Source organism: Malurus melanocephalus, unplaced genomic scaffold (genome assembly GCF_030028575.1).
Source record: "Malurus melanocephalus ecotype Western Australia unplaced genomic scaffold, MMel_1.1 scaffold_568, whole genome shotgun sequence".
Taxonomy (NCBI): domain Eukaryota; kingdom Metazoa; phylum Chordata; class Aves; order Passeriformes; family Maluridae; genus Malurus; species Malurus melanocephalus.
The window spans coordinates 55,892-78,026 of NW_026623800.1; the positions used below are offsets into that span (position 1 = coordinate 55,892).

Genomic DNA, 22,135 nt, shown 5'->3' on the forward strand with positions numbered 1-22,135 from the left:
TGCTGCAGGAGCATCCAGGAGGGCTTCAGTAGAGGCAAATGTAGGGTTTTCTCTGAAGTTATTACCCATTTCTAAAGAGTTTCATCTTGCAATATGGCCAGAGGTGAGGGGCAGAACTTCCAGGAATTGAATGATGATGACTCTTGATTTAGAGTAATTGTGTCTTGGTTAATTTGGCTGAGGGTTTTTCACTGTTTTGTTCCACTAAGGTGTTCTGTGTTACAAGCTTGCCTTTACTTCCAACACCTATATATGCCATGAATGCTATTTTAATATGCAAAAGACTTTACAGAAAGTCATGACTGTGCAAAGCCTTTAGTGGTGTTCATCTTATCCTCAGTGTCTCGCTGTGGAAAGAAACATGGCTTGGCATTGGTGCTGTTAAAGATATTCTGGTCAGTTCTCTGGATAGTTGACTGTGCAGCTTGATTACTCAAGTGGTACTTGCTATACTTTATTAGCTGTGGGTGAAAGAGGATTAGGAGTGGAAGGAGTTCAGAACTTTCTTAAAAACTATGGCAGACATGAAGATTAGATACTTGTTTTGATGAAGTCATAGTAATACAAAAAAGGATGTAAATGGCAAAGATGGAAAAAAAAAGAAATCCTGAGAGTGTAATGTAGCAATAGACTCGCAAGAGAAATGAAGACAAGCAGTGAGAAAGGATCCTGTATTGAGAGACAATTGGTCTAGACAAATAGAACTGTCATTCTAGTTATGCATGTTTTTATCAGCTTCTTATTGGTGAGAATGGGAGAAGCCTTTATTAACCATCTGGAAGCACAAATCTTGCCTTTTCCCCAGTATTGGATATTTTGCAGTGCTTGGCTGGACTACTGGATTTGAGGAAGAAAACACTTTAAACTGTTTTCTTCTTATCACTAGAGATATGTTTGATGTGATAAAGTGTGGGAACTATTCCATATATTGTTGATCCTGATTTGAATTGTAAACCCTGATTTATGCCAGCTTTCATTTKGGTGTGTATATTTTACCAAGCTTGACTACACTGCAGACTCCATAACCTGGTGTTTAAATTTATGTCCTATTATCACTTGCAGTACTTTTGTAAGGAAACTACCTTTCTCATCACCTGGGGCTTTTTTTTTTTTTTTTTTTTTTTTTTTTTTTTTTTTTTTTTTTTNAAAAAAACACAGATATGTCTGTAAAAGTTGATGTTCAGCTTGGATGTCTCAAACTTAGCTTGTGGTGTATTTTATGAAGTTTGAAGTAATATTTATGCAAGTAGTGCACATACTAGAAACAATGTGTAAATGACTGCCTAAATTTTTGAGCCTTCCCTCTGGAAATGTTACAGATGTTGTTTAATATACTCTGTAAAAATCCTGGTACTTCAGATTTTTTTTTTTTACTTCAAGAGAGAGAGTTTTTATCTGTTGATAATCTTGAGACAAAATGTTAGAGTTTGGAGCTGTGAATTTTTTAATGGGTTTTCTGTTCCCATTGGATTATCTAATCGAATCTTTTGCACTTAAATTTGTAAAAAAAGAAGCAGTTTCCAGAGGTGCCGATTTCCCTCATACACTTAGATGTATTAGAGACTTCCTATATAAAGACATTTTAGAACAGAGACCAGTACAGGATGACCTGAGGGCAGGGCAAACATGGTATGTCTGTAGAGGGCAATGTAACAGTCTCACTGTAAAGAGTACAAAAACCTAAATTACTCAGTGATTGTGTATAAAAATAATATCTGCTGAAGATTATATGCTTGCAAAGTTCTTGCAATGTATGTTAAATATATACTCAGACTGCTTATTAGGAAGTCTGGACTTCACTTAGGTGAAATTTCTCACATGTAATGGAATTTCGTCTCCTACTTTTTGATAAGTGGCGGGTTTTAAGCTCTGGGAAGAAATTAATGCTGTCCTAGCAAAAACGGGACAATATGGTATTCTGTAATGGTGTTTATAGTACTCTAGGAAAATTTAGATTTTAAAAGTAATTTTTAAAGCTWGATTTTGTCTATTTCCAATTTTAATACAGCTTGGCAAGGCTAAACCTACTGTGCCTTTGGACAGATAGCAAAGATGATGAATAGCCCTAAAGTTTATTTTTGTTTAAACAGCTGCAGAATTTCCTTTAATATGGACAGAAATATCTTTGTCTAGGGTTATAGTTATTTTCCCAAATGCGAAAGATGTCATTCTTCACTGGAGTGAAACATCATATAAAACAGAATTTTGTAACCCTGTGTTAGTCTCCTGTTAGATAATAACAAAGTAAAAAAGCTGAAGTTTCCTCTATACCACAGGAAAAAAAGCACAGCTTTTCCATTTTTTGTGTGGATAATGTGAGACTCCATTTTTCTAAATTTCGGACATTAATTTTTTCCCTACCCCAGCTTGGGGGAGTGTGAGCTTTTATAACATGTTATTCTCTTCTAATTTACRCAGAAGAGCGAGAAAAAAGGAGAAATAATACTGTTTTCTTTCAGAGACTCTGAGACTGTGCATAGATTGACATTTTGAGACAGATGTGCTGTGTTGTGCCAGAGGCACTGGTCCCACTAACAGCTGTGCTGCTACCTGTTCATAGCACACCACACCTGGGAGCACATAGGTCTTCCCTTACTTGGARTCCAAGATACAGGAATGGAAGCTGATGTTCTCACTCTTCCGGATGTCTTCTAATATGTAGATCTTTGGGCATGGGTTTTTTTTTTTTCCCTGAACAATGTTAATAATGCAATATTTTAATATTCTAATTTTTACTGCTTTTTATTTTGTTGTTTTGTTTTTGATACCTGCTGACTGCATCATAAGAAAAAAATTGTCTGCAGTTCTAAATTTGCTCTTTTACCCTTAGGATTTTGTTTTCATGACAAGAAACTTTTATGCCCTCTCAGAAAGTGAAGATAAGTAAATAGATAATCATTTGTACGCTTAAAAGATCTTAAAAATGACACAGCCTGCATTGAATGACATTGCAGTTGTTAGGTTTGGAGATTCATAATATGTTATCTCCATGTCTTGTTTAATTTTTACCTTTGTGTTTCTTTTAACAGGGTGCTGCACTTTTGATGAACCTCTCAGTTCCTGTGGCTACAGTCAGTCAGATGATGATGATCTCAACTGGGATCAGGTGAATGCACCGATCAAGCCCTCCTCGGTTCAAGGGATGCCATCGGGTTGGTCTTTATTTTGCTTTGTTTCTCTTCAATATTAGATTATTTGTCCAGCATTTCTTGACAGTACTRTTGTTAAAATGCTGCTTCATCCGAGTCTGTTTAAGTGAAACACTCAGATTTTGCAAGTGATTTCTGTGAGGAGTACTTTGCAAATCAAAAGATTGSTTTTGTTGTGTGAAGTGTATAAAGGTCAGAAAGAAGAAATAGAAACTTGGTGTTATCAGGGAAGGCAGAAAGAAAACAAGGGTGACATGAAAATGCATCTGGAGCAGTACTAGAAATAGGCAGACAGGACTTAGTAAGAGAGAAAAGGAAGACAGGTATTTTCATTGAAAGATGTATTAAACAAAATTTGTTTTTTAAAAAAATGAAGAGATATTAAGAGGTGAGCAAAAAAGCAGAGATATCTCAAAATAAAGGTTCTCAATTTTGTTATGCTTGTTAAATTTAAAAGACAGTTATGATACTATTATTTARTGTATTTTGTGCACTGTGTTCCTTGTTCCATAGGAGCAACCTGTGTATTCTGCTGAACTATAAACTTACTCTAGTAATACAGTCATTCCCTTACTACTTCACCCACTGAAATATGTAAAATCTGTCCGTTGGTTTCAAACCATTCCCTAGTCTAAAATTCACCAGTTGTTCTTTTTTAGTTTTTAGCTAGGCATGTTAAGAGTTCCCCCCATGTACTGATCTCCATTTCCTGGGAGATGATTGCCTGCAGCCCAGCTCAGCATCTGCTTTAGCTTTTACAGACTGAGCCTCAAGTGACTATTAACACCTAAAAGCAGACAAAACAAAAAGACCACTAGATAAAATCACTGCTTGTAGCATTGTGGCACTTCTGCATTAGTCTCATAACTTAGTAGAAATAAATCCGTAACCCTTGTAGATGAATGTCCCAGTATTTCACATCCCTTTCAATCAGGTCTTTAAAGGTTACCCATTATGTGCTTAAGTGTTTATGTAAGATCTCTTCAAAAGTTGTTCTCGAGAAAATGTTCCTCCCTAATTTTGAAATAAAGGAAATTCGGGGATAAACAACATGAATCTTTAGAAATGACTGTATAGACAAAACCTGAACATATGCACTCATCARTGGTGTAGCAATAAATGTACTAATGTAGGATATGCACAATTGGCYTTAGATATCATTCACTTGTAAAAGAATTCTTTCGCTAATCTTCGCTGTAGATTTACCAGTGTCGCTCYGTGTTGTGGATGACATCTTATCTGAGGTTCATGGCTGAGCTGCCTTTCAGTTCAGCACTTTGTTGTCTCTGGCAAAGGCAGGGCTCCCAGCTTCAAGATGGATGTTCAGTTTCTCTGAGCCCTGGCATTTGGATCACCACGCTAGATTGAGTTCATCAACCCAGATAAAGGAGTTTTTTTCAAATTCCTTTTTAAACTGGCTTTCATCCAGTGGTCTTGGCATATACTGCTAAAAATTTTCTGAAATATTTCATTAGTGCTTGATACTGTTGCTCATTGGAGCTAACACACATAGTTTATCAACCATCTTGGCTAGTGGTACAAGATACACATTCTTTTTTTCAGTCACACCACTGGAAATTCTATTCCAAATTTCATTCATTACTCTYCCCACTTGGACTTGTGAAAGCAATTGTCGGTATGTGATGTTCMGTCTTCTTGGCAGATAGAAGAGGTTTAAATCTATGTTCTCTTCTCTGATGACCCCAGGCTTAAAGTTTTTTTGGGTTTTTKTTCTCAGTGGCAGGAGTCCAGACTAGGGACTGGCTTTTCTATAGAAGGAAAATGGTATGTGTAATTTTATTTATCAGATGTCATACAAATTATTTCTTACTTGTCTTCTKGCATTTTTATCAGAAGTCTGAAATAATGTTCTTATGATCTAGTAAAAAGGTATTTAATTTGGTAACAAGTTAYCTTTACAGTTTAGAGAGTTATTTCTGCCCATAAAGGAAGTAAAACACTCTTTGGGAGCGTTGGGTCAGAAGATGAATGAGTTAGTCAGAGGAGGGTTGAGGATAYTGGTGCCTTAAAAGGTCAAAAACTCCTTTGAAAGGGAAAGAAATGCTCATTTTTTTGCAAATGAGAAGTAGTGTATCTAACAGCACGATTTAGTCAAGTGGTATCTAATTTTTCCTCATAATTTCATCTAGATGGTTTTTTTCCTGTTCTTGTTCAAATCATCATCTTAATGATTTTAATTAGTTTTCAGTTAGCCTTAGCCAGAGGGTTATGTGATACACATAAAAAATGGTTTCAAGTAGTTTGTCAGCAGTTTCTGAGCTACATATTTAGGAGGAAATAACTTCAGAAGATAATGAATAGAACATCTTAAATTAATGGTTTGTGGGGAATTCTTGGCTTGAAAGCAAAATGCTTTATGCAACAATGTTGTAATACTAGACTGAAACAAGAACTCTCAGTTCAGTACTCCCTTGTCAGAAGAAAAAATTAATGCACATAACATTCCTAATTTCAGGCAACATGCTCCAGTGAGTGAGTTGATGTCGATATACARTATTTTCTATAATTTGTTGGCAGTCAGGGGGAAGCACACAAGTTATGGCATTTGATTTATTTTAATCCACATGAGAGTGTTGAGAGCATAGCTTCACTTCAGATAGATTAATATTTTGGCTTGATATGTTATTTCAGTGGAACAAAAGAAATGTCATATAAGATTCATGTGCATGCTTTAATGTACACACTATTTACATGTTTGTGAATTTTAATACTTCTCTGAGATCTTGTTTTAGATTRAAATTACTAATATGTATCAAAGGCAGCAATAATAAAAAGTTCCCAGAAGGGTTTCTTACMGTGAACTTTAATTCCTGTTGGATTGTTACTGTAGCACGGGAATAGGTGGTTATTACTAAAGTAAGAAGGGTGCCAGTGCTCTATTTTTCTTGATAAATAAAAACATGGCCTTTAGTGAGTGAGTACTAACCTGAAATTGTGTTAAATGGACCCAGAAAGTATTGGCATGTATGAATTTCTGTATATATTCGTATGATTTAAGTGAGTTTGGTTAATCCACCGCTCTTCTGTTTCAAGTGTCCAGTGAGTCGGTAGTAAATGCCAGGAGTAAATGCTGTTAGGAAAAGCAGCTCTTCCCATTTCTCAGCCTCTGGCTTTCTCCTTGTCTTTCTCTTCCAAGAATGTGTGTTTAAAAYAGTGCTCACAACTGTAATTAGAGAAACACGTAGTCATTATTAATGCCATCTTCCATTATCCTGTGAAACACTTAAAGCAGTTTGATATTAATGTGTTTATATAATACAGATTTACAATTACAGCTAACTGTAAGCCCTCTAGTTGTAGTCCAATAAAAATGTCTTCAGAAAAATATGCCCAAACAGTAGATCACTGTATTGGCAAGGTGTGGGCTGAAGGAGTGGCCTCTGTGMAAAGAGGCCAGGGATGCCCTGTGTTGGACACATCTGGGCACAGCTGYTGGACCCACTACTGGGCACAGCTCCTGGTGGCACCTCTGAGATAGMGTGTTTAAGAAAGGGTAAAAGCCACTGGGCAGCAGCTGTCAGAGAGAGGAGTGAGAATATGTGAGAACAGCATCCCTGCAAACACCAGGGTCAGTGGAGCAGAGATTCTCCTGCAGCCCCTGGTGCAGCCCATGGGGAGGCAGCTGTGCCCCTGCAGCCCATGGAGATCCATGGTGGAACAGAGATCCACCTGCAGCCTGTGCACAACACCACACCACAAAAAGGTGGAGATTACCAGAAGAAAGCTGCAGCCAATGGAGAGGAGTCCACAGAGGGGCAGATTTTATCACAGGACCTGTGGCCTTATAGGTCACTGGAGCAGCACATACCTGAAAGACTGTGTCCCATGGAAAGAGATGGGTTTTTTTAAATACGTGAGTGCATTGTATTAGTTCAGATACTGCTACAGTAAGTCGTCACTGAGAGCAATGCAATTAGAATTTTATGAATTACTCGAAGAAATACAAATATTGTCAGGAGTCTTCTGTTTTTGTCATTTACTGGATCTAATTTCTGTTCATGTCCATGTATTTTTTTACGAAGCACTGTGTTCRGTTGTGTAAAATCTTTCCATGGTGTTTCACAGTTCCAGTTGATTTCTGAAGGACAGTAGCATCATTTTTATTCGATGCAGTGGTTGGTTTGATATCTCTGAGGGGATGTCACTGCATTTGCAACAAGTCACTGGCATCAGCCTTTCATTCATTTTAAAACAGTTCAAACCCAAATATAAATCAAATCTTCACAGGCTGCCATTGACTGTATTGAAATGATGTTTCCTGCAATGAAGCCGCCTGTGTTTAATACAGTGCTGGTCAAAGCCAGGATGAGAATTCWGTTTGTGCTGTTTGAGGTGATACTMTATGCATATATTGTGRTTTTTTTGAATGGCCTACTATSCTTATTTGTATTCTGAATATGTAGGGTTGCTTAATGCCTAAGCAGTGTCTGCAGAAGATGCTTATARTGCTTACATTATTGTTTAAAATGGCCTTTTGATACCTAGTAACCAGACATGCAGAGCTAGCAGATATTCTATAAACAAGGCAGTGATTCRAAGGAGTATTTAATATTATAGAATGTGAAGAAGTAGTGTGAAAAATGTACATTGTTGTTTAATTGTGCATAGAAGAGTTGTGATCCATTTTAAAAGACAGATGAAGTGATCAGTTGAAGTGTGCAGTTCAAGCCAACTGCAGTGTAAAGTTAYCATTCTTTGATTTTTGTACTTCATCATTAAGCCTATTTTAGCACTGCGCTGCATTTTTGTATGTTAGGGTTACTCTTCTTYTGTTTGCATTCATATTGAAGAGAATTAAATACATTTCTTACTCAATCCTGTTTCCCCCATATTRCTTTAAATAGCTGCATTTTTAATTCATTTGAATGCTAGCAAAAGATAATTCAAAGTACTGTCGAGGTGTGGGAGTTGCAGCTTGCTCAGTGTGTTAAAGTTAAATTTTTTCATAGAATTTTCTAGACCTGGAATACATGTTTAGCATTTTATTGCACACCCAGGTAATAGCTGCAGCCATTAAGGACATAGCTTTTGGCAAGCAGCTCCAGCTTCYGATTAACTCTGTAAGTTAACAGCAGCGGCTGCTAATACAGAGCAATGTGGAGGTCAGACAGAGCAAGCCACCTGAGCAAGGAGCCAGGGCAACTCTGTGCTGCAAACCCTGGAGGGGTTCAAAAACAYACCTGAAGACTTACTGAGGGGTGTGCTTAACAGGTTTGTTCAACAACCAGACTGATGCCTCCACCTATGTCTGAAGCATTGCTTGTTGTATGATCTTCTGGTCRTTTTTATAACTTCTGACCTGACTTAGAGATTTCAGCACCTGGCACAAATTGYGGGTTTATTACAAATGTTGAGCATCTATCGTTCTTGCAAAGGGAAGTAAAAGATTGATCAGCATCAGAATCCCTCTTTCTGCATCACTAACAGACAACATTCCTAGGTTGCTTAGTAGGCAAACTAGACAAATTATTTTAATGTACTTTGTCTACTTGTCTAATAGCCTTTAGACAAGTCAGTTTGATGTTTTATTTAATGCTTTGTTGTAGATGTTTTCTATATATATAACTTTCAGTTTGCACTTTTTAGATCAAATTCTTTTGAGTAGTAACAGTGTCTTTTATGAAGTGATAATACGGAAGGTAGATGACTGATTTGCTGACTTTCGTTCGAAGTAATGGGCTTTCTACAGTGTTCATAACTGTAACTTTAGGACATCAGTTTTCTTGTTTTCTTATGCATTCCATCAGCCCTCCCATATCTGAGTGCAGAATTGCAGAATGTGCTCCAATTCATGAAAGTAAGTGGGAGACGGTATATTAGAAGAACCAGTAGGTCATAAAGATTTGTTCAAGATGTTTGACTGAAATAYGATATAATAAATGATAGCACTTTTAAAATGTTTGAGGAACTCTCCTCTTCTTTAGAATACAGACAGAAGCTACATAAAGGTTCCGGGAAGTCACTTCTCATTAAACCAGAGTATTCTCAAAGCAACCTGGAAAAGAAAGTTGACTGCTGAGGGTAATTCTGTCTAGCACCATGTAGTGCCACAGAGTGCTAAGCAAGTCCTCTAACCTAATTCATTTACCTTGCTGTCATTGCATGTTTCCTGCTGAGGTTATATCTAACACCTGCCATCATATATGAGATGCAGCTCAGATAATAAGCTAGACACTGGAGCTGGGTTTGAAATCAACAGAAATTTTTGGGATAAGAAAGTTCTTTTCGTTACACATCAAAAGCCCAGTCTCTCTCTCTCGGTCTTCCACCCATAGTGCCAGAGACTATTCTACTAGTTAAGTGCCTCAGAATCTAGTTTCAGATTTYCCTGCTAAATTTAAAATACAAATACTCTGAATAACTGGGGGTTTGTTTGTGTGTTTGTTTTCCCTTSCTGGACTAGTCTTGAGGAGTTCTTTCCAATGAGGTAGGAGTATCCCAGGAGCAGAGAGGAAGTTAAAGTAAGAGAATCCTGACAGGAGAGAAAGTTGTCTGTTTTCATGTTACAAAGCCAATAAAAAAAATCTTTTTACATTACCTTTTAGTGAACTGTCATTGTTCAGGTGGAATATTGTCTGGAAAAGAATGAAGTTACTTCTGGTATGGGCCCTTGGTTTGAAAGACCACACAAAAAATGTAAATTCTCTTTCCTGGGAATATGCCCAAGASATGCAAATGTACCTCAGGAAGCTGTAATCTAGGTAGTTTGAGACTCTGTAGTAATAYAAACCAAGCACCACATGCTTTAGTGTAGGGTTCCCTAGGGACTCACTCAGTGCTGATGGCGTTACTGCACCCTGCCATCGGTATCTTACTGAAACCACTGCAGTTTCTGCTCCAGTTTGAGCAGACTTGTATTAARTACCATTACAGATTTTTTGTGCTTGTTTGCCTGGCTGTTTTCTTCTGKTGAAGAACGAAAATACCAGTTCGAGCAAAACTGTGGCATTAAAAAGCCTGTGAATAAGCAGCAAGTCGGAAGATGCCCTTCTAGGAGCTGCACTCACTGCATTGCAAGATCAGGAGAAAGCAGAATAATCAGAGTATTCCTAAATAAGCTTTTTCTTGTTTAGTAATTAATCTACTGGAAAAAAAGCCTCTTAATTTCTTGCAGTCTTCAGGGCTTTTCTTTCAGTCTCATGCTTATCCCATTAGATTTTTTCTCATCCTGCCCTTTAGAAACTAATAAAGAGTGGATCAAAACCTTTCCTTGCATCTGCAGCCTTTAAAGTGGGGAACATGATTGCCTCCATTTTAGGGCCTAAGTCAGCTGTTTCCTGGGTAAGTAGTTTATCTTTTAAGATAGTTCTTCTATATGGTAAGATCATAACCATAGGCACAGTGAAAATGCCAGTGAGCTGGAAAAAGACTCCATCACTCCTCTTTAGGAGAGCAAATGTTACAAATTCTCAGGGAATCTTTTTTTGGCTTTTTTTTTAAGATTTTTTTTCTGAAATTTATGAGGAATTTCTTGTCTCAGTTGTTTGTGGGAGATTTTTCATTCCTTTTTACGGCACTTTATTTGTTGGCAGGCATTGATGACTGATAATATGTTGTTAGCAGGTCTAGTTGTGACTGTAATAAGAGTGGCCAAAAAGTCACTGATTCAARCCAGAGGTCATTAAATGCTTCACATGGCTTCAAGTGCTCCCAGATGTCAACACTTTTTCTGCTCCTAAGTTGAGGAAAGTCACATGGCAGTTTGTCGCATGGGAAATGTGACAGCAAAAAGAGGTTAGTGCACAAGCAAAATGGGTAGATTGTTTTTTCTGTTGTATGTAAGTCTTCTGGTATTTAAAGCAATTTATTTCCCAACATATGAGACAAACTCTTAATCCTTTATAGACATTTGCAGAACTCAGAGTCAGGGAAGAAGCCATTAAAAGGTTGTCATGAACTTCATGAAGTGAATTAAAGAGCTCACTACTTTTGTTCTCAGTGTTAAAGCAATATAATTATTTTCCTCACCAGCTGACATAATGCTTTCTCTATCTAGAAGTCACATTTCCAATCAACTGCTTTTCAGTAGCACAAAAGAAAAAAAGAATGCTGTCTGGACCTCATTGAAAATGTAATGATGTGCACAGTCATTTAATGAGAAAACAGGTGCAGGTAATTATCCAAGTCATAATGTTGCAGCAGCTAATAATATCAAATATTTGTGATAATTGCAAGCAATTGATCACAGTTCGCATGTGCTTTTCACATGTAGCAGATTGGAAAAACACTTTTCTGTACATATGTATTCATGTTAGAACATGGACACCACATATGTACTTTTCTTTCTGGTAGCTTCGTGTGCTGTGATTTTGCATTAAGTTAAAATATGACTGGTCTGACGTAAATTTTTGCTATTTCATTTTTCGCCATGACTTAAAGAGGAGGAGCATCTTTCTGCCAAATTTAAGTTCCTGATTTCCCCATACTCTTACAGTCTTTACCTCTTGTAGATGTCACAGTCAACTCCTGTGTCATTCTGGTTTCTGCTGGAGCACCACGTAAATCCCACTGTCGTTCTGGAGAGTTCTCCAGGGCCTGATGTGTGCAGCTGAGCACGGTGGCACCATCCCAAACTCGGGAGTCAGGTGTTCTTCCCAGCCTGTCTGTCTCCTGCAGTTACACAAGAAACAGATCAAAGACACGGTGACAATGAGATGATCAATGTATTCCCTTACTTATATGTTGAGAGCTACAAAAGAAAGAAAGGGAATGGAAATTTGCTAGAGGCAAATTTCTTTTATGCCAGGCCTGTGTGATAAGACCACTGCTCAAAGGAGTTTAGAGATGCTTCTTTCTGAAGCTTTTTTACATTCATATCTTACAGGTGCAAGGAAATGATGAGAACCTGAGTTGGTCGGTAGCTCTCTTTCTGCATGTGGGCTGTTGTAGAAAATAAATCAACATGAGAAATTAATCTGTAAAAGAGAAGTTTARTATTTGTCAGGCATTTAAGAAAGCTTCGGAAGGAAAACAGAAAGTGAAAAGAAGCAGGTCCCTGGTCCAGCCTTTTATATCTAAAGTATTTTAGCAGTTTTCAGTTAATGGGAATCAAAGGCAATTACTGTTTGAGTGGCAGACAGCTCATACACTGTGGCCCTCACACCTTAGGAAAGGGCTATTTAAAAAGGGTGGTGCTGTCATTTCTTACAAGTGGTATCTCAAGAAGAAACTGAGAGGACAGGCTTTCAGAGGAGGATCCTGGGCTTGTCTGTATYCCAGATAAGGAAGGGTGCTTCTGTAGAAGCTAGCAGGGGACCTGAGAAAAGGTGTGTAAAACTTGCTGCTTTTCTTGGCATTTCCTTTTGAGGTTCCTTATTAAGCAGCCACACATTAAATGAAACACCTTTGGGAAAGTCCAGGATGATATCTGGTGAGGGTCCTGTTCTGGGGAGATTAGTTGGATATTGTGCCCCTGCTCTTGAGCTAGTGACTCTGGGAACTGATTAATCTAAAAAGCATTAGGCAGGACAAGGTGAAGATGCTACCAGAGTTCTGGAAGCTCACTGCRTAGCACCAATAGAAATGATTAAGTGTCAGAAACAAAGAAGTCACCATGTTCTCCAGTAGACTTGATCAGCAGCAGCATCAAATCCCCTTTATGAGTGCACAGTGTGCACTGTGTGAAATTTAAGGCAGCCCATAGCTTAAAGTTTTACAGTGGAATAAATTGATATGCCATGTATAAAAAGATATGTTATCTTTCAGAAATCTCATTTAGGTGTTACGTGTGCCAGGCTGTTCTTGCCATCTTTAATTTTAGTGTGAGGCACATTTGTGAAGGCAGAAAGTTGTTTGGAAAAATTTCAACTCAGGCTTTTTACTTACATGGTTAGCAAATGGAAACGGCTTTATGAGTGCATGGCAGATTTTTTCCCTTGCTTTTTAGTATAACAGTTATAACAATCATATCATTAATAAGAATTTAATTATTATTTTAGGTACAGCAAGGAAAAGCTATATTTTGCAGGRACGTATTATACTGGCTGTTGAGTTTAAATTACCCATGTTTTAGTGTGTCTACATCCAGTTGTGCATTTAAGTTAAAATAAAGCATTTAAACAGGTAATTTTAACTTCTGTGCTAGTCTATAAAGAAATAAAGTTCAATTAAAAGAACAAAACAAAAGAAAGAGAAAAGAAAAAACCATTAGTATACACACCTTGAATAAAGTAATTTATTCGTACTTCTACATATAAAAAAAATAGATTTATATTAGATCTGACCTTCATTGCTGCACAGCACCAGCTGGATGTCAGTATTTCTGTGAAGGTACACATCTTATGTTAATTAACTTTGTCCAGCCTCCCCTTAAGTTTCATCATTCTTATCTCTTCTTCAAGCCTGAATATATTGGAAATGTCTCCTACTGTGATCGGACATTCTCTGTAGTATTAAGGTTCAGACTAAATGCATTCTTTCCAACAAGTTATTCCCCTTTAGAGATACTGTGGAGGTCAGTTTTGCTAAACTGCAGTGATATTCTGAATCAACAGCGAGTGGATCATAAAGAAATCATAATCAAAGTGTTTTATTCCTGGAATCTGAATCTACAATTGTTATGAGATACTGAAAGATATTTAGCASAGTACATGTGAAATTATCCAGACAGAAATAAAAAGTTTTTTGAGTTTATTTCCAATTAATGAATTTGCCTTTAAAGTTCCTGAAAAGRGCTCCTCTGAGATCTTTTATTAACCCATATTGCTGTCATTCAAATGAAAATACTCCTTTGGAAAAACTACTAATGCTACTTTGCCACTGTAATATGGAAATAAAAATGGATACTGCAATGATGCTGCTGTTTATCTTTTGTACTTGTCAAATGAAGCCTGTACTATGTAATATAGCATAAAGAATATAGAAGATCCTTTGGTATAATCTCAGTTTGCCTAATTTCTTTCACTGGTGAATTTTATTCATACTGAGGAGAAAAGCATCTGAAATCGTGTAACCTGAGGCCACTGTTTTGTGTGTTAATAGGTAGGCTGCTTTTATGATGGTGTGAATTTCCTTTATTTTGCTGTTTAAGAGCCTTTGAATACTATTGTAAGGCTGAAGCCTAACAGAAGCTCTAATTTTTGTACTATGTTTGTTAAATGACAGATCTCTGTAATGAAAGCAAAATTTAATTGCCAAAACATTTACTCAGTTTTGGTATTTCGAGATTCTGGAGTTTCGTTACTACAAGATTCTTTTTGGTTTTATTCTGTACAGTTCATATTCCATTCTCCCTTTCTGGRAGAATATGTTTATTTGCAAGAATTGTATTCTCTCATCCTTCTGTTTTAAGCCCAGTATGTGCATAAGATTTTTGTGTTCAGTTAGTCTTCATAGTGCCTCTCTAAATTGTGCTAAACTGTGTGTCTGGCCACACTCAGACCTCACATTTTACATCAGCTGTCATTTGTTTATTGTGTGCCAAATTTTTTCTTTGCCACCTCCAACTCTCAGTGCTTTTTTWAAGCATTGTTACTTTTCACGGATTCATTTCCTAGCAAAACCTTTGTTGGTGTACTGCATTTAAACATATCAGTGATGTAGAGCCTAGGGAAGCATAGACTGTTAAATTCCCTAAAGGATTCTGGGATATCCTTTTTTACCTAATAGTTGCCCGAGCTTTGCTTCGCTTTGCCTATTAAAATGTGCTCCTTTGTGTTCTTCCTCATTTAAAAAAAAAAATTTGATGGAACACTTGAAGATAGGTTTAGAAAARCACACACATTAATATTTATGGCTGYGTGTGTTTCAACTCCAGAAGGGCTGACTGGCAACTGGATATAACCACGCTGATGATTTTCAATACATCTGCTGAGCCATAGGATATTCTGAGCAAGGTAGTTACCTTTACTTTGAAATGAACACATGAAGAGATTTGGTTTCACTTGGCTTCTGCATGCACAGATGCATTGCTTATATTCAAGATAAGTAATATTAGTCTGCTTTTTTCCAAGGCATTCTTCAGTACTTCAAAACCTAATGCAAAGCTTCATAATACCTGCTTCTTTCCATGTCAGGATTAAATTGTGAAAAAGCATGTTTTTAGAAACTGATGAAACTTTACTGCAGTTTTTTGGTTGCTMATTAAGTGCAAATAGCAGATAACATCGAGCTTTGCCCTCATCTAATATTCTTTGTCTGCGATTCTAYAGCTTGTTATACATGACATGTTAATTATAGCATGGTAATTAAAATTTTGGTTASTGTTTTTCTTTGTTCAGTACATTCTTTATTATGGTGTCAAAAAGTATTTTGCCTCAAATACTCTCATGGTCTTTTACAAGAAACATATCTTATTGTTGGAAATGGAATTTGTAAGTAAATTTAAATTATTTTTTAATATAAATGTTTTATTACAATATGACAACACTTCCTTATGGAAGTTATGCGGACAACATACTTAAAGTTTAGACAAGATATTAATTGTGAGTCATGACTAAGGAAACTAAGATTGTGTCCAACTGGGGGCTCAAGCTGGATTCCAGTTATCATGTCCATTATTGCTATGGACATTACTGCCCCCTGAACCTTACTTTGTTATGCTAGGCTAGATATATCCAAATGTTCACAACTGAATCATGCTGCACTTTGGGAGTGTAAGTTCCTTTTAATTCTAAATTGTGATGAACTTTTATGCAGAAAGCATAAAATAGTTCTTCTGTGTCATTCTTTCCTCTCCTGCTTTCTTACTGCTCATCCCTCTGCCTTCACATCCTTTTTCATGAACAGCAAAGAAAGAGTGGCTTGTTCTGTATAGTTGTGTTACCTTAATTTTGGGGTTTATATTCATAACTCTGTTACATCGAGGAAATGTAGTGTTACTTTGCAATACAAATAGTTTGTAAGGAACTGTGAAATATTTTTACTTTGAGTCTCAAATGGGAATGCACTTCTAATTTTAKTTAAGTTCCTTAGGGAGAATGATTTTTTTGTTTTTTGTTTCTTTTCAGTGAAGATGCTACATGTCTTAATATTCTGTGTATTAAAAAAACAGCATTTTTCAAATACACGTATTACTTCTGGTCAGTGAGAGTGGAATACTATGTTTCTTTGAAAAAAAAAGCCAACCCAACAGCTATGAAAACCCCCCAAACTCCAGTAAGCCAAACCCACTGCAGCCTTTAAACAATAAATCAACTACTTTAATACAAACAGTTGTATAGTGAAGTAGCATATTATTTAAATACTGGTGTACTAAATATAGAACAGTTATTAAATGCTACCACACATATAGCTAAAGGAAAATGATTCAAGGCAGTGAAGTTGTGTGGTCCCATATGACTGCATTGTGGCATTGCATGCTTTGTCCCTAGGAGTGTTACCTTTTCTGCCTCTGTAGAACTTGGGTTGTTTTTTTTTTTTTTTTTTTGGTTTTTTTTTTTGGACCACTGGAAGACAGGAAAACCTAATACGGCTTCCAGATTGCCTCTGGCTACCCTGCTTTAGGGTTAGTAGCCCCAAGGCTTCTTTTGTTTTGGCCACAAGCAAGATGCCAACTGCTAGAATGGGATGACATGAGATCCAGCCTTGTATTGCCACAGTTGAGGTACCTGCTGTTCCTCTCTGTGTTTTGCAGTACTTCTCAGTAGAGACAAGAGAGGAAATGAAATGTTGCTGAGACTTAGTGCTCGAAGGTAGGTTCTTGGAGTTTTAGCCTTTTTACATTAGCTACATCATGCTGTAAAGTCACACTTTGTTGTTTAAGGTTGGAGGAAACTGAAAACTGTAAGTGTAGGAAATTAGATCAGAAGGAAGATGAGAGTCTACATGTTGATGAAGATCAGCTGGGGGAAAGCAAATACAATGTACATCTAGAAAAGTGTGCTTCGAAAATAAGAAAGTAGGAGAAGTACATGCTTACTTTATGGTCTCGGCATGGTAGGTACTGTCTATCAACAATCATCCTTGAAACCTAGTTCAAGACACCATCCAGTTAATAAATGTTGTCCCTTTTTGTTGTGTGATGGGAGTCAACGGAATCTGTTCTGTATAAGCAGACAGAGATCATGTTGTGGTCTGAGTGGGGCAGATCTGTAAATCATGCTCTGTGGTCAGTAAAATTGGTAGCTGATGGAACAGAATTTGGAAGTCAGGGGATGTTTCAAAAATGACATATCCAATAAGATGTTGGAAGAGTGTATGCTAACATTCATTCAARTCTAATGCATACTAAAATTCCTAGTGCAGCTCTTTTGGGTATTTTCCGGTAGTTTCTTTTTATACTAAAGCAATATAAAGCTGAAATGAGGTCCTTCTGGGTTATGTCAAATGAATCTACCTTTCTYCATTTGAAATGGAGTGGAATAGCTCCTGCTTTTAGAAGCCTTTCATGGTTATGCTAAGCATTCACTTCCTATTTCCCTGTACTACAAGATCATCCTTTGAAAGAAATGTGATAGGTCACACTGCTGTTACTTGCTGTGTTGGAGGTAGACCCTGTCAGTTCATCCCTGTCAGTATTCCTGGTCTGTCATTAGCATGAGACCTGTGAGGGCCATAATACTTTTCCTTAAGATAGATAAAGGATCAGTGTTATCAGGGTAGGGATGGATTTCCTGCATGAGTTTTTCTCACTGAAATTAATGAAGTGCCTCTGTCTTTTATACTGCAAACATTAAAATGTGATAGAAATGTTTAGCTTTGCTGTAACTGCTTTTGCAKAAGACCTGAAGCAATAGCTTTTTGTTTCAGTAAGTGCTATCTCTCATAATAAACAGGATTTGTTAAATATCAGTGTTTCTTAGGATTTTGCTTTTTATTAAGGTTTGTACAACTGGAGAGGAAATGCAGATATTATAATTCTTTCCTATGGATTAGCTAAGATGAAGCCTGTTTTTTAGATGGTAGTTTCACACATGATTATATTAACTTGAGTAACACCTTCCTTCCTGTTGCAAGAGCTGGCACTGGCTGTGACTTCACGGATGGGACACGGTTCCACAGCACTGAAATGCAGCCAGCAGAGTCAGTAACAGGAACAGCACGGAGCCAGTGGGATCCAAGGGGAAGTCCTAAGTTCAGGGTCCAACTAAAGACCCTGGTGCAGGAGCCAAAGGAGAAGTGGCCAGAGATAGAGCACAGCATTGCTGGGGCAGGGACTGATGGCCCAGGACTGAGCTGGAATCAAGGTTCAGGCATGGCAGAATACTGGGTGGGACAGTAGGGTGGTGTCCTTGGGGATTTGACACCACCCTTTCACACATCTCCAGCAGTAAAAAAAAAAAAAAAACAAAAAAAAAAAACAAACAAAAACCCAACAACGAAGAAAACAGAAAATCAGTTGGGGTCTTTGTTTGGTTTATTGTGAGGTGTGATGGCACAGAAATTGGAAGGCACAGTAGAAATGAGTGAATCACTTKTAATAGCAGTAGGGTTCTATAGGGCTTGAAGAGCAATTTTGGCTACAGAGGTAGACCTTGAAATGCTTCCTAGACTAGCTTCTGCATGTCTGGCTGATATGGAAGAAATGGGATATCCATAATAGTTCAGACAAGTTTTGCCCATTTAATAAGCAGTTGCATTTGACTTTGGTAAAATTTTGTACCTGGAGAAGCTAAAGGTTGTTGAAGATTATGCATTTAAGAAGTCTCTCCTGAGAAAAGACCTTTCTTCTGACAGGATGATCTTTTTTCTGTTTGTTTTGCAAAACTGAAAAATAGTTTATTCCTGTTTTAATTAAAACAAGGGGCAGAAAAGCCCAGAAGAAGGTGTTAGTAACAAGCTGTTTCCTGTGAATTAACCAGTCAAAGTGTATTCCCTTACTGAAAGTTGGTGACCTTGGTATCATTTATGCCTGATAATGCCAAATATTGTTTATTACTTTGTAGCAAACAGTCTTWCTGTGCCTGGCTGCTGGTAGTAATAATGAAGCAGTAAAACACGTATAAACAGTTTCAATGGGCCTGGTTTCAACATACCTGTCAAATAAATAAAAAGTGTATTGTAAGCTAAGTATTTGGACTCGGTTCTACTTAGGGAGTTTCTTTCTACTTTTCAGGAAATTAATTGAGGACATCGTAACCATGACCACAAAGTTACTTTTGTTTTACTTTCCAGAACAAAATGAGTTCTGCACATCTCAATTGTGGATACTATGTCTACACTTCTGCTTCAGATCTGTGTGAGCTGACAGTTACTGTCCTTGTTTCATGCCTGTCTTCTTACATGGTAATGTAAAAGCTTGTAAATGTGAAGAACAGGGCAGGGATTGAGAAAAGTGACATTTCTCACTGATGGGTATTTGAGAGAGTCATTTATCATGCAAGATAACTGCAAACAGCACATASCATGGCCCTCAAAAGCTAATTTCCCATTATCTGGCAGTAATAAAATTTACACTCTTATTTATCCAAGAATGTCAAWTGTTTTTTTCCAGAAAGGAGTTACAAACCAGGAGTCTGTGTGGTGTCCTGCATAATTTACAGGCAGTCTAATTGATCTGTGCAGGTTAAGTGACTCACTTGAGATAATGAATCTRTGGCAGAATGTAAAATAAAGATGGGAAGTACTTAAGCTAGTTTATAGTTCCTAACAGGATACCTATATTGCTTTTCACTCCAAAATACCAGTGCTGACTTRAAGTCTGTCATTTCAAACTTAAACTGAAACATAAAACATCTTATTGAAAGAGGCATTGGTAAAATACAAGCATTTTGTAATGGATGTTTACACTCAGCGCYGGGTGATGACAAAAAATGCACCAGAAGCGGGGCAGGTACCCCTGCATGGGATGACAGATGTTGATGTTGTTTTGAATGTTTCATTATCTTTCTCACTCCAGTGAGCTCCAGCAAACTTGTAGGTGAAGTTTCTACTTATAATAGTGCAAGACTGGTAAAGTCCTTCTTACACGTTAGGGAATTTTGTTTCAGAAAGCCTGAGCTACACCTTTTTGTCCTCTCCTCAGAGACTGAACGTTGTATGAATGTTCCAAATGTGAAAGAGCCTCTCCTGATTAATTTTACTCTGGCGTAATTTATAAAAACAATATTCTGGTGTTACTTGCCAGTGCTAAGTATTTTTTTTTAATTTCTTAATGTTATCAGGTTATGCAGATTTGTGGTACAGATTGCTTTTGAAGAGCTAAAGGTTTTCTCTGGCAATTGAAATTTCTGAGTCTCCCATTTCCATGACCTTCATTTTAAAAACCAAGTCGCCATTCACATGTACATGGCTTTTAGTCATGTTTTTCAGCATCTTTAGGGATGATTTGTAAGATATGGAAATCCCTTCTTATCTAGGATCAATTTCACCATTTTGAGGCTAAAATTTGTAACATGTTTATGTGAAGATCTTTGGAAAAACAAAGCAGAAGGATAAGGAAAATTGTATAAATACGGAGCTTTAAGTAGACTGTTCAAAATAATTTCCACTGGATTTTCTRTTAAAATGCCAATTGTATTTTAAAAACAGTGAATGTTTATATTACTCCTGTTGTATTAGTTGAGTTTTCATGACACCTCTAACCCTAAAATACTAMTTATCTGTGCTGCTGAAGTATCAGTTATTGCTAATTTCAGTAGTAAATACCCATTTCTTCGTATCCTCAGACAACTAAAATATAAATCTGTAATTGCTCCCCTAGCTTAGACAGATGAAAAAATCATAAAAATTAGAATGACTTCAGGTTTTATGGTAGAAATTTGTAAGCAAAGCTACAAGGAAATAAGAGTTTAAATCTCCCTGTGGATAAAAGCTAAATACTGGAGAATTTAGTTATTTCAGGAGATGTGGTCTCTCTTGAAGTATGAACAATGTTTCTAAGTATTTAAGCATGTGTTACGTTGTTACAAGGAATGAAATAGTTCCTACTTTCCTCCTCATGCTTGATTAAAAAGTAATTTCCTGGTAATGATTTTCTTGAGCATTYGAGAACCCTTAAGCAACATTTTTTCTCAGAAAATCTTCAGTGTTTTCAGATTTTTTTTAATGGGCTGAACCAGTGTTTCACTCTTTAAAAAAATAGAAGAAAAATACCTTTTTAGATGCCATGAAATAAAAAGAATGCYATTGAGAATAACTGAAGTGCTCGTATTTTGGCTCAATCACTGTTTTTCCATCTGCTAGAGAATCACTTGAGATTTTAAAGATGTGAAATGCTATTTTTGTTTTTTAATGCAGAATTAAAATCAGTTCRTCTAAAGAAGGCTTTTCTTACATGGTTTAGGACGTGTGATCTGTAGGTAGGCAGCTGAGGTGTATAAAGATGTGAATGCRTTCTGTGGTTTCAAGACCTTGATTGTGTGTTTAGGTATATGTTGCTATTTGTATAATTTTAATTATTTGATGAAGTTCAAAGGCTTCATGTAACATGCAGCAATGTTCTGGCACTAGGACAAACCAGKCAGTATAAATGCTTCTGTACATGATRCACCTATAATTTTAGAACTTACGATACCTGTATCCCCCAATAATAGAAGTTAAAGAATAAGGATTCAGGGCAGAGGAAACATCAAGRTTCAACAATTAACTCCTTTAGTCTGTTAATACACTGAATGCCCCTTCAAACTGATTTAGTTGAATAATGAAAGGAGGTTGGGTTGTTGAATATTCAGTCAGAAGGAAGGTATGCAGGGAGATGATCAGGAGGAAACCAAAGACATGGATGAGGTTGGCAGCCCTGATGAAGCAGAGAAGCTAAGTAGAATGTGCCAGGGGAAGAAACCTCAGAAATTTAAAGAAAGAATTAAACAAACTCTGAGTATCTTAGACTGGTTTTTGTAGGTGAGAAGTAAATGCCAGTAGTTGTTAAAAATAACATAGGGGATTAGCTAYGATAAATAAAACAAAAACCAGACCAAATCCAACCTTAACTCTCACAGGAATTTTAGATTTTCATAAAAATACTTTTTTTTTAGCAACTCTAGTTTTCAAAGGAGTTAGGTTTTGTAGAATTTTGGGTTTTTTCCAAGTCATTTGTTTCATCCTTTTCTCTTTATTCTGAAGGATTGGATAACAGTWGTTACTAT

At 36.9% G+C, this 22,135-nt stretch overlaps 1 protein-coding gene across 3 annotated transcripts in view; it reads left to right on the plus strand.

The window, feature by feature from the left end:
• Positions 1-3,097: 3,097 nt before the first annotated feature.
• Positions 3,098-22,135, plus strand: part of PTPRM (protein tyrosine phosphatase receptor type M) — a 342,158-nt gene continuing 323,120 nt past the window's right edge. For all 3 annotated transcript variants that reach the window (XM_057382477.1, XM_057382478.1, XM_057382481.1), the window contains exon 1: positions 3,098-3,152. In XM_057382477.1, the coding sequence (XP_057238460.1) occupies positions 3,143-3,152 (10 nt within the window). In that variant the 5' untranslated portion in view covers positions 3,098-3,142. The remainder of the gene's footprint in view (positions 3,153-22,135) is intronic.